Genomic DNA, 13,686 nt, shown 5'->3' with positions numbered 1-13,686 from the left:
GGGTTGAGACAAAGATGAGAAACCACAAAGGGTCAGAAAACATATTTAGAAAAATAATGGAACTCCGATTAACATCAACACAAAGATATCCACAGGAGATACATTATAGTCAACTGCTCAGAGACAAAACCTTGAAAGCAGCGAGAGAGAAACAGTTCATTACTACAATAGAATAGGATTAATTGCTACTTTTCCAGAGAGAATGAAGGCCAGAAGACAATGCAATGACATATTGAAAGTGCTGAAATTAAAAAAAAAAAAGTGGTCAGTGAATAATTTAGAGTAATTACCTTTCAAAAATGAAGGTGAAGTAAAAGCATTCTCAGATCATCAAAAATCAATAGAATTTCTTGCCAACAGACCTATCTTATAAGAAGTATTGAAGGAATTCCTTCAGTCCAAAGGGTGAGAACACAAGAAAGTAACTTAATTTCACAAGAAGAAATGGTGTTTATGTGGGTAAATATAAAAAGATTGTATTTTTTTTTCCTTTTTATTTTAAAAACAATGTTTAAAGCACTAACTCTAACACTGTATTTTTGGATTTGTTAAATGTAAAGATATAAATAACCATAGCAGAAAGAAGGGGGAGAAAATGAAACTATTTAGAAGCAAACTTATTCTATTTTGCCATAATTAAGTCATTATTAACTTGAATATTGTGATAAATTGAAGATGTGTATTATAATCCCTAAGGCAACAGCCACAAGAATAACACAAAAAATAAATTAAAAATGGACAAAGGAATTAAAATGATACACTGAAAATGTGTTTAACACAAAAGATGCAGTAAGAGAGGAACAGAGGAACAAAAACCACGTTATATATAGAAAACAAATAGTAAAATGACGGATGTAAATAAGACCACATCAATAGTACTAAATATGTATTGGTGAAATATGTTCCCCATTTTTAGTCATTAAGGAAATGCAAATCAAAACCACAATGAGAAATCACTTTAAACCAACTAGGATGACTTCAATAAAAGATACTAAGTTTTGATGAAGATGTGGAGAAGTTGGAATTCCCATATGCTACTATCAGGATAGTTAAATGCGCCACCATGGAAAACAGTCTGTCAGTGCCTCCAAAGGTACTTACCCAAGAAAAATGAAAACATATATTCATACAAATCTATACACAAACATTCAGAGCAGTATTATTATTCATAAGAGCCAGAACATTGGAAAAACCTCAATTCCGTCTGCTGATAAACAGATAAATGTGGTATTTCCACATAATAAATATAATATTATTCAGCAATAAAAAATTAGCTCTGATTTGTGCTACAATGTGAATGAACCTCAGAACATTACACCAAATGAAAAAAGCCAGCCACAAAAGACCACATTTTATAGGATTTCATGTATGTAAAACACCTATAATAAGCAAATCGATAGAGAGAAACAGTAAGTTAGTGATTGCCTAGGGCAGAGAGTAGGGTTCTGTGGAGGGAATGACTGCTAGCACATACTGGCTTCGGGGGCACAGGCAGGTCATGAAAATGTTCTAAAATTAGTGATGGTTGCACAGCTCTCTGAATATGCTAAAAAACAACAAATTGGACCATGTAAATGGTAAATCTTAACGTATGGGATTTATATCTCAATAAAGACGTTAAAAAACATGAATTGACTCAACTATCAGAAAACAGATTGTAAGGGTGTAAGTTTACAAGAGACAAGTTTTAGATTAAAAAGCATAAGTAGATTGAAAGTAAAATAAGTGAAAATGATAGGCCAAACGAACAGGAACCATGTAATTGCTGGGGTGGCCATATTAACATCAGGCAAAATGGACCGCAAAATGGTAAATATTACTAGAAAGATTTCTTAAGAGTGACACCAACATGATCCATAAAAAGAGAAATTGATAAATTAGGTTTCATCAAAATTAAAAACTTGTTCTTCAAGATGGGATGCCTGGGTGGTTCAGTGGTTAAGTGTCTGCATTTGGCTCAGGTCGTGATCCAGGGGTCCCAGGATGGAGTCTTGCATTGGGCTCCCCACGGGGAGCCTGCTTCTCCTTCTCCCTATGTCTCTGCCTCTGTGTGTGTGTGTGTGTGTGTGTGTGTCTTCTGAATAAATAAAATCTTTAAAAAATTAAAATTAAAATTTGTTTTTTAAGAGACACCATTAAAAAAATAAAAAGACAAAGCTAACGCTGTAAAAAAAAAATTGTAAATCCTGTATCTGAGGAAAGACTTGAATCTAGAATATATAAAGAACTCTAACAACTTATTAATAAAAAGGCAATAATGAGGGATGCCTGGGTGGCACAGTCAGTTAAGCATCTGACTCTCGGTTTCTGCTTGAGTCATGATTTCAGGGTCATGAGCTTGAGCTCCATGTTGGGCTCTGCTCTCAGTGTGGAGTCTGCTTGAGATTTTCTCCGTCTCTTTCTCTACCACACCCCACCTACACTCACTCTCCCCCCCTCTCTCTCTAAAATAAACCTTTCCTTAAAAAAAAAATGACAATAAATGAAAAGACAAAAAAAAAGCAAAACATTTGCAGATGACTCATAAGCACGTGAAAAGTTGCCTAACGACATGAATTAGTAGCAAAATGCAGATTAATGCAATATGGCTGCTTCTTTTTGAGTGAGTTTGACTGAATTCTGGTTTCTCTTTTTCATTGAAATTAACCCAAAAAATAGGAAGCAGAGAAGTAGATCCTCCTCCCAGAAATTTTTCTGCTGCTTTTAAGGAAAAGGTTTTACGTGCCACCTCCTTTGTTTCTGCCAGGTTGTCACATCCATTGGTGAGCTAGTCGAAGTGTGTTCCACCCAAATCCAGTCGGGATGGAGGCCCTTGTTCAGTGCCCTGGAAACTGTGCACAGTGGGAATAAGTCTGAGGTGAAGGAGTATCTGGTTGGTGATTACTCCATGGGTAAGAACATGTGTTGATTTAATGTCCTGAAACTTTACCAAATGCATCTATTAGTTATGAACTTTTGGGCGGTGTCTTTAGGATTTTCTAAATAAAGTAGATCATGGAATCTACAAACAGGTAATATTCCTCCTTCCTTTCTGATTTGGATGTGTGTTTTTTCCTGTCTAGTTGCACTGGGTAGTATTTCTAGTACTATGTTAGGTAAGGGTGGTGAGAAGGAAGAATGTAGATGATTTTTGTTACAAAGTATGAATTCTTGGGACACCTAGTGTCTCAGTGGTTGAGCATCTGCCTTTGCTCAGGGCGTGATCCTGGAGTCCCGTGATCAAGTCCCACATCAGGCCTGTGAGGAGCCTGCTTCTCCCTCTGCCTGTGTCTCTGCCTCTCTCTCTCTCTCTCTCTCTCTCTCTCTCTCTCTCTCATGAATAAATAAAATCTTTAAAAAAAAGTATGAATTCTTGATGCCAATTTTCATGCTACCAAAAGAAACTGAACAATAGAGAAGGCTAACATTCAGCCATGTCTCCTTGCTAGGAAATAATCTGGTGTAGCAGGGACATGCGTTCCAAGTTCTGCCCACACGCCAAGATCCCTGAGCCTCATCAGGCCCTGCTCTTACTGACAGATTAAACAAAATGCTGTCACTTCTGTTGTTTCAGTTATACAGATGTGTGTTGAGTTTGCTCCTAAAGTGAAAAAGAAAAACATTGTTTGCTTGCTAGTAAGAAGCAGAAAAGCATCACAAACACAATAGAATCCCAGTTAGGCAAATTGGGTTTGGCTGGAAATGAATGGGGGTCCATAAAGCATGCCCAGAGACCCACCAGAGGGATTCACAGCACTCAGCATAGACGTATGCTAGGTGGCATTGCATGGGTCAGATTTATTACATGGCTCACCGCTAAGATTTATCATGGCAGCATACTGAGGACAAGCCAGATTGTAAGGGCAGAAGAAATCCCCGTGCGGGCTTCCATGTGCTCTCAGCCTCCCCCAAGGGTCCCACAGAGCATACTCTGCTCCACTGGTGAAAATGTAGCAACATGAATATGATGTTTCTCCCCAGCAAAGCCCATTGGAGATGCAGCTAGGAGCTGGCCACATAGATTCCCTCTGCCTAGCGCCTACCAAAATCCTAGACTCCCCAAAGGAGTCCTAAGACTCCCCTTATCCTGAGTGCTCAGGATAAACCATGTTGTTTGCATAGTCTAGGCACAAAGAACCACCTTACCAGTCAGCTGTTGCCTGGGACTATCCTGAGAGCCAGGTTCCCAGAAGCCAGCCAAGGGCTGAACTTGTAAGCAGGCCTTTGTGAGGATAACAATCTTGAGCCTGTTAACTCTCCTGCTCAGTTATAAATCAATTAGTATATGCCATGAGGGCTTATCTAAACCTTTCCTTGCCTATAATTATGTGTGTAGAATCCCAGGGGATTCTGTGTGTTTCACTACTCCTAGATCCACCTGTTGCCCCAGCCTTGCATTCAGCTAGCTTTGCCCTTAAAGCTCTACCCAGCTCTCTTCCTATTTTTAGCCTTCCTGCAGCTCCCCCTGCAGGCAAAGCTGAGAAGGACAGCAGTGGAGCCTGGCCACACGTCCCGTCAAAAGGCCAGGGATTTCCTCCAGGAGCAGGTGTTTTCCAAGACTCCGGGGAAGGTGCTGGGAATATGGGTGACCTGAAGGGCTGAGACTTATTTTTCTTCAAATTCTACAACCTTCCTCCCTTAGGAAAAGGCCAGGCTCCAGTGTTTGATGTATTTGAAGCGTTTCTCAATACCGACAACATTCAGGTCTTTGCTAATGCAGCCACAAGCTACATCATGTGCCTTATGAAGTTTGTCAAAGGACTGGGTAAGTGGAGTCTTCTTTTCCTGCCTTGTGATAGCTGGGGGCCCTTTCCTGGATGACTTTGCATGGAAAGCTCTGGAGGCAGTCCCACTGGCTGCCTGGAGCAACCTGGGCTTTCAACAGATGGTGGCGTGTTGTATATTCAGAAGCAGAAAGCCTACTGTAAAAGCAGCTTGGATTCTGTCCAGGGTTGCTATTTTTCATCGTGTTCCTGGAATACTCTTGTAGCATGTTTTCAATCTGTATGTTACTTTACTCTAACAAGATTCTTTTTGAATCTTCAAACGTTCAGTGTTATATTCTATAATTGCCCTTATGCAGGAGCCACTGTCCTCAATGTCACATAATTAGCAGCATGAGCTTGAGTTTCCAGCTTCCCCTAAACAAAAATTAAGGATGCCTCCCCTGGGCCTTATTTATCATAACATTTCTTTGGAGTGTGAGAGTCCCCCTTCTTTGAGGCCCTGTGTGTTTCAGAGACTACCAAGCTGATTTAACGCTTCATTCAGCAATGCTTAAACAAAGTAGAGTCTTGCTCTGCAACATGACCGGCTGCAGCAGATTTTTATATAGCACAAGTTTATCTGGGGTGAAACGGAAGGCAGCACAGTTAGTCAAACCAATAATTTTAGAAGGAACGTAAGTAAGTCTTAAAGTTTGGAACTTCACCGTGGAGTGCTCTTATATCTGGAGGTTATCGACAGTTCATCTGCAAAGAAAACCGGACACAAAGAAACTAGGTGACTTCATTCAGATTCCCCCTTTTGCAGGGAGCAGAAGCAAAACGCAAGTTTTAGGATAGAGGCAACAAGGCTGATCTGTAGACCACTGTTGTTATATTCTATTATTTATTATATGTGCCTCATTCTATTGTTGAATCTGCCCCAGGAAATGGAGGACTGAGCAGAAGGGCAACCATGACAGCCACTTGCTTATCGATTTTACACTATGGGCTTCAGAGGAAGATTTCTTGTGAACAACAGCATAAAAATTTTTTTAAACTATGTTAATTAAATAGAAACCAAGTAACTTAGTGTCTTAATTGTAAGACACATAATCTTAGTAGTAGGAAATTCAGTTATTGCATGGGAAGAACTCACAGGAGTGTGTCTCCTTTGTTCTCCTGTGACCACCACATTCAAAATGCTCTAATGCTAGATGTGGAGGGCGGAGGGTTCTCACACCATCCAGTATTGTGCAATACCAGTGGGGTGTCCTATAATTCAGTCCAATTCTGACACTACCCGGAGTTAGCCCAGACTCCACAGGGTAGGGGCTCAGTCCCACAAGACTACTACCCCCCACATCACATGCCAAGCAAAAGTAGGTCCCCATTTACCCACAGCTCTGACATGGCTACAAATAGAAGGTTCCACGACCTTCTCCCCTTGGATTTGGTTAATTGTTGGAACAACTCACAGAACTCAGGGGAACATGATTAGCAATTTATTATATAATGAAGGATATAATAAAGGACACAGATGAATAGCCAGAGAAAGAGCTACATAGGGCAAGGTCCATAAAGGTCCCAAACACAGGAGCTTTCGTCCCCATGGAGTTGGGGTGTCCCACCCTACCAGCATATAAATGTGTTCACCAACCCAGATCTCCAAACCCCATACTTCTACAACTTTTATGGAGACTTTATCATGTAGGCATGATAGACCTCTAAGTCTATTTCCAGTCCCTCTCCCCTAGGAAGGGGAAAGGAGCTGAAAATTTCAAGCTTCTAGTCATGGCTTGGTCTTTCAGGTGACCAGTCCACTTCTAGGAGCCCACCGGATATTGCCTCAGTTAGAACAACAGACCCTCCTATCATGCAGGAAATTCCAAGCATTTAGGAGCGGCATGTCAGGAATTGGAGTCAGAAACCAAGTATTAGGGCAAAAAAACGGGGGGGCCTCTAATCCTCATCACTTGGGAAATTACAAGGATTTTAGGAGCTCTGTGCCAGGAACTGAGAGCAGAGGCCAATATGTATATTTGCTATTATGTCACAGTCTTATATTTCATTTAAGAACCATTATTGGTATTCTGTTATTCAGTGAAGAGTTGAGTGCCTGCCATGTGTGCACAGCAGCCTTCATATGTACTATGAAGGTATAAAGAGGAATAAAACATGCTTCCTGCCTGTGAGGGGCTCACAGCCTCTTCTAGGAAACACATATAAATCAATCATTACAATTAAGTAAGATGAATACTTTCATGGAAGCTGGTAAAAAAGAAAAAATACATGTAAGCTGAAATAAACAAGTAGCTGAGATAGATGTTTGGTAGTGGGGTCCAGTGCAGGCTTTAAAGGGTAAGGGACATTTGAACTTTGTGGTGAACTAGGTTTCCTTTCCTAAAATCAGGGTACATTGGAGGTACCCACATAAAGGGATAGTGAATGATGAGTTGGGAAGAAAGGAAGTTGTGAAGGGCTCCATATGCCACATCAAGGAATCCAGAACGTGTGGGGAAGGTTTCTAGGTAAAGAGTGGTACGATCACACAGTGTTAGAAACTGAACTCCGGAAGGCATATGTCCCCTTACATGGGGACGAGAGGCTGCAGGCAGAGAGGCAGTAGAGAAGATGAGGTTGGCTCCAGTGCATGGTAGAGGTGGGATCTGTGGGGCTTGGCCCTGCTAGAATGGGGGCTTGGGGAGGAGGCATTGAGGAAGGCTCCCTGCTTCCCTGACAAGGACTAGTGTTACCCAGAAATAGGATGTTAAAAAGGAGAGCAGGTTAAGTAGGTGTGGAGGAGAGGAAAAAGTAACGAATTCCATCTTTGGACATTTGGACACGTTGAGTTTCTGTAAAACCCTATTCAAGTGGGGATGTCTAGCAGCATGTTAACAAATTTGAGATTTTATCTTAGGGAAGGACTTAAAGGCAGCAGATAGAGATGCAAAATAATCTATGTACACATGGGGAATTGTTTGGTTTTTTTTTCTGTGAGTCATAAGGTGGCATTACTTGTAGGGGGCATGGGAACCTTGAGCCCCCAGTAGCCACGCTGGCTAGGTACTGCCCCAGACTCCAGGGGGCGCCATTTGCATAGACTGATGTGTAACACACCAACCTTGGTTAAAAAAACCGGCTGCTCACTTTGATCAACAGGCTAAGAAATGAAATTATTTTTAATTGCCATCTGGTTATTTCAACATGAGTTTGACCCAGTCTGTGCTTTTATATTGTAAAGCATGTTAATCCAAACCCGGGGCTGGCAAGCAATGGCCTGCAGGCCAGATCCAACCCATCGATGGTTTTTATAAATAAAGTTTACTGAAACACAGCCATGGTCATTTGTCTACTACTATTTTCGTGCTACAATGGTAGATTTGAGAAGCGGTAACAAAAACAGGATGACCTGCAAAGCTTAAAGTATTTACTGTCTGGCCCTGTACATAAAAAGTTTGCTGATCCCTGATCTAGAATACAAATATTTATCTTTTCTTTTTTAAGGAGAAACATGCTGCTTTGTCTGAATTTTAACTAAAGCCCAGTAATTAGGTCTGTCTGCCCACAGGGAAGGGTGCCTAGTGGCTACGATTGTAGACAATTAGAAACAATTTCAGTACTGTGGAATGATCTTATTAAAAGTACGGGAATAGATTTCATCCCATGGGAAGAAAAATGGTAATCCTCAACTACTATTTACCTATAGAAATATCTAGATGCCCTCCACAGATCTGCAAAATCTCTAGATATGTACCAAAAATAAATAAATAAAAATCATTTCAGTTCAATTCGATAGTCTCTATCCCTGAGCCCCAGATGTCTAGACTCTTCCCAGAGGACTTTATCACCACTCTATAGTGCTGAGCCCTGGCAGCAGAGGGGTCCTTTTGCAAACAGAGAGGCCAAGTGCTTCCCTCCATCGCAGACGTGGCTGGGCACCAGGAGTGTCCTTTATCATCAAGCTCAGAGTCGCACCATCCACAGCAGGGACGGTGAGGGGAACTACCACAGGCCCAGGCACAGAGGGACCCCGTGCAGCCACTGAAGGAACTGTGGTCCAGTACCAGAAAAGAGGAGTTCACTGTTTAGTGAAAAGAGGAGTTACCAAAATGGAATAATCCAACAAACTAAGATGCTCAATTCAATCCCAACTGTATTTAACACGTACACATGTGGAGGGAGAAAAAAATGACTGAAAGGATTCTCCTCAGGGTCCAAAGTTTGGGGTAATTTTGTCTTTTATTTTAGTAGACATTTAATGAACGAGTGCTGTGGGAGCTACTAGGTCTTCTGCTGAAGGGGGGATGCCAGAGTAATTGTGTCTGTCTGTCCTCCAGGGGAAGTGGACTGCAAGGAAATAGGAGACTGTGTCCCGGGACCCGGAGCCACGTCCCCAGACCTGTGCCTCCCCGCCCTGGATTACCTCAGGCGCTGCTCGCAGGTAGGGGGTCATGCTCGTGCACCCACACTGGGCTCCAGGCTCTGTGACCGGCCTGGGACCTGATGCTTGCAAACCAGGTGTGGATGTCTCTTGCTGAAGCCCAAGAGAAACATTTTTGGCTGACTCTGAGGAGAGCAGGGGCTGAGATCTGGAGTAGGAATTTTTGTCCTCACTGCTTCCATGAAGGAAAGAATGAGAGGAATGAAAATGTGCTAGAACACACAATTGAACTGAAACCTCTGAAACTTCTCCTTTATACTCAAGACACAGGAACGGTCCTAATCTCTATGTTTGCATCAGGCTGTAGGGAGAGAGGTCATGGGAAGTCTTCATGATAGGATGTGGTGGTGGTGCCACCACTAAAGAGAGACAAAAACAAAAAAGGGACGTGTTCAGTAAAGATCTAGTGAGGAAATCCCATGAAACCTCATTTATCAAAGGGAACAGCGACTTTCGTTGTGGTCAATCCAGTAATTGCTGTTAGCCCAAGAGGATGCTCCCTCCAGCAACCAGAAAGCCCCTTCTGCCCCCAGGCTTCAGTGACACCCTTTATAGTTGTTCTCCTATCTTCACAGGTGGTGTCCCCAGACCTTTTCCTGTCTGCGGAACTCCTCCCTCGGTGACAGCAGTGATGGTGTGAACCCCAGGGCTTTAGAAAGGATACCTAACCCCAGCTTCTTCCCCCATCAGCCCTCAAAAGACACCACATGACAGGACTTCAGCTACCTTTCCACCCTCAGATCCTTCCCTCTCACTGTATGCTCCAGCCACACCGACTTTCCACCCCTCAGATACATGGCACCTCACTGCTCAGGGCAGTTGCTGTTCCCTCTCCAGGGAGTGTCCGCCCTGCATCTCCCTCTCATGAGCTACTGTAAGAATCCAAATCACAAACAACCTCAAAACTTTCATACATTGGAAGCTTTTCTGGTTTTCCCTAACACCAGTATAGCTGGTATACGATGTTATTTTTCTTTAACACCCATAGTACAGCTTTTTCTAATACATAGTTGCAATTTGGTTTTTCATTATTTAGTTACTGGCCAAAATCTACAAAATGCCCTTGAAGCCAATATTCCTTAGTGGGCGACTGGCTAGCTTGCCTCGAAGACTTCAAGAACAGTCGGCCAGCAGTGAGGATGGAATTGAGTCGGTCCTATCTGACTTTGATGATGACACTGGTGAGTTAATTGATTGGACTGAACTCTAGGTTATTTGTTATGTTTATATTCCCAGAAGCTTAAACTATGAGTTCAGTAGCTTAGAGACATAAGAATGATCATCCATTTATGTTACTATTGTTTTTAATTCTAATAGAACAAGTCTACGTAAAGTTTCCATGGACTATTTAAAAACATCAAAACATCATTTGATGTCTTGTCTCCAAACCCATCCTTTTATAGATGGATGCCTCTATCCAAGCTCAGTACAGATCTGCAGATTCCACTAAATATAGTTTCTAACTCTGAATTCTCTATAATTTAGCAAATTGGAACGCGGTTGCATTGGTACGTAAATTGACTGGTAATTGTCTTTAATACCTTCTAGGAAACACAATCATTATATAATTACTTCCTGTAGGACTCTTTGGTTAGAGACTGGGGAAATTAAGCCACTACTGAAGAGAGAATCTATTTGTGCCTGGTGGAACTGAAGCCTCATTAAAAGAATAATTTTAAAGAATGTGTTTCAAATTAGTTCCCATGTAATTTTCTGTGGATCGGAGTTCTCTAGTAACTTTGGGAAATTTTCAGATGGATTAACTCATGCTCATGCTTGTCTTCTGATTCAGTCAACCCTGCCCTGTTCTAGATCTAGAAGTGGAAATTATATCCTTAAAGAGGACTAACAGGACTAACAGGCATAGGTTGATTCAAACTCTTGCAAAAGGAGTTTTGGGGAGAGGTTTTTTAAATTTTGCTTTTCTTTAATTATTAATTTTTGTTTTATTTTTCTGTTATAAATTCACTTATGAGAATAGCGAGAGGATTTACATTTTTCCACAGGGATTATAAATGGTAAAACCTCACTAGTTGAGAGTAGTTTTAAGGGAGAACTGTAGGAAGGAATAACAAATGTAGAGAACAATTTAAATGGAAATTGGCTAGAGGTTGTCTAATAGAGGTTTCATTTAATGACCCTCCAACCCAGGAATTAGGGTTAGTTAGGAATAATTTTTACTTAGCCTCTTAAACCTCCAACCCAGACAATTATAAACAGAGGCTAATGTTTCTTATCTATAATACAGTCTTTAAACAGTTATAAATTGTCTGTGTAGGTAGCAATCAGCAGTTCTCTTTCCATATGTGCAAATCATTAATCCATTGTTTTTTTCTAGGCAGCCCATCTTATAGATAAAATTCAGCTAAGACCTATCTAAAGTTTTCCACATTATCAACTCATTGATATCTTTAAAGTTATTATGATATACAAAATATAGCTAGCTCAGAGAAAAGAATTAAAAGCAAAGGCTTCAACTTAGTATTGAAAATTTATATGCTCTTACATGTTATTCCTCTGGTTTCCAAAGGCAAATAATGTCCTTTTTTCCCCCCCATGGAAATTTCAGACATGATTAAACTAGACAGAATGGTATAATGAGCCTTCATGTACCCATCACCCAGCTTCAACCATTAACTTATAGACAGTCTATTATGTATACACACACACACAACCCCTCACTCTGTCTCCCACTTCCTCTCACTTCATCTATTTTAAATTAAATCCCAGACATTATAGCATTTCATCTGTAAATGTTTCAGTTTGTGTTTTTTAAATATAACAAACATAACCACAATTCCATTATCATAAGACCTAAGAATTAACAATTATTTAATATTAAATATTATTTTTTTAAGATTTTATTTATTCATGAGATACACAGAGAGAGAGAAAGAGAGAGAGAGGCAGAGACATAGGCAGAGGGAGAAGCAGGCTCCACGCAGGATGCCCCATGTGGGACTCGATCCCAGGCCTCCAGGATCACGTCCTAGGCTAAAGGCAGGCGGTAAACTGCTGAGCCACCCAGGCTGCCCTCCTTAAATGTTAACATTTCCCATTTTCTTATGTCAGTGAATTTTCAGCATTCACATAAGACCTGTACTGTGTGTTTTGCTGATAGGTCTCTGAAGTCCTTCTCAATCCCTAGAGTTTCCTCTTCAACTCTTTTTCACTCTTTTGTACTTCATTTGTTGAAGTGAGACCCCATAGAGTTTTCCACATGGACTTTATTGGTTATACCCCCCCTAGAGTGGTGCATAGCATGTGATTCTGTCTTCTGCATTTCCGATAAATTAGCTTGTTCCCACCTGCTTATACTTTGAGGCTCATGAGCCTCTGTCACCTAGCTTTATTATATTTGTGGTTCATGGGTTTGCTTTAGCTTTCTATGAATGGGAATGTCCAAAATGTAGAAGTAGTTTTTTTTATAATGGGAATATGATAAAGCTGCCATCTTTTGACAGTTATCTTTCATAGGAAACTGAGAAGTATTAAAATGTAGGGTGGGTTATTTTTTAATTTTCTATTCTAGGCCCTTTTAGATGAAGCGAAAAAAATCGAGTCCTTTCTCTGTGTCAGTTATCTGGCAGGTTCATATATTTCCAAAGGCAGTGGTGAGCAGGAATGTTGGCTCAGATAGTGCTTCTGTAAATGGCAAAACTAAAATTGTTTGGATCTAATAAAAAAAAAATCTCATGCTTTTTCCCTTGCCTTGTAATGAGCAGCACTAAAAGTTAGTATCTTGTTTTAAAAATGAAAGTCTGAAGGGGAGAAGGAAGAGAGGTGTATACTGAGAGGTGTGCTGCTTTGGGTGTATGATTCTGTTGATGTTGTGAATCTCATTCCCCATCTGTGAGCGGTACATGAAGTGATTTGCATGTACGTAGGATGAGAAAGTGCCAGCAGCGCCAACCACAAGGCAGGCATGCAAATTCAAAATAATGTATAAATTGCAAAAAAAAAAAAAAAGACTGGAGATGACTGATGGACCTTTGGAAAAAGTGAGGCATGAAGAAGAGTAAAGAAAATAGACTCACACACAGGAGCAGCAAAAGAAAAACTGGATGACTCAGACTTCATCAAAATTAAAGACTTTTGTGCTTTAAAGGACATTATCAAGAAAGCAAAAGGACAATCGAAAGGAGAACATATTTGTAAATCCTATTTTTGATAAGGTTTTAATATCCAGAATATATAAAGAACTCCTAAAACTCCACAAGACAAACTACACAATTTAAAAATGGGCAAAGGGACATGAGTAGATATTTCTTAAAAGATCTACAAATGGCTGATCAGCATGCTCAGCATCATTAGTCATCAGGGAAATGTAAGTCAAAACCACAGTGTGAAACACACTTTCATACTAGGATGTCTATAGTTAAAAAAAAAAAAAAGTAAGTGTTGGCAAGGACATGGAGAAATTGGAACCCTCACAGGAATATATATTTCCTTTATGGAAAACAGTTTGGTACTTCTTCAAAACGTTAAAAAGAACTACCAGATGACCCAGAAATTCCTCTCCTGGGTCTAGACCCTAAGGAATTGAGAGATTGAAACAGA

At 40.6% G+C, this 13,686-nt stretch overlaps 1 protein-coding gene across 4 annotated transcripts in view; it reads left to right on the top strand.

Annotated features, from left to right (window-relative positions):
* ARFGEF3 (ARFGEF family member 3) overlaps window positions 1–13,686 on the top strand; it is a 177,647-nt gene that overhangs the window by 142,834 nt on the left and 21,127 nt on the right. For all 4 annotated transcript variants that reach the window (XM_072719995.1, XM_072719990.1, XM_072719980.1 and 1 more), the window contains 4 exons: window positions 2,747–2,891; window positions 4,622–4,744; window positions 9,023–9,126; window positions 10,163–10,307. In XM_072719995.1, coding sequence (XP_072576096.1) covers window positions 2,747–2,891; window positions 4,622–4,744; window positions 9,023–9,126; window positions 10,163–10,307 — 517 coding nt within the window. The remainder of the gene's footprint in view (window positions 1–2,746; window positions 2,892–4,621; window positions 4,745–9,022; window positions 9,127–10,162; window positions 10,308–13,686) is intronic.

Source organism: Vulpes vulpes, chromosome 1 (genome assembly GCF_048418805.1).
Source record: "Vulpes vulpes isolate BD-2025 chromosome 1, VulVul3, whole genome shotgun sequence".
NCBI lineage: Eukaryota > Metazoa > Chordata > Mammalia > Carnivora > Canidae > Vulpes > Vulpes vulpes.
Note: the sequence above shows the minus strand (reverse complement) of the source record. Positions and strands in the feature narration are given on the sequence as shown.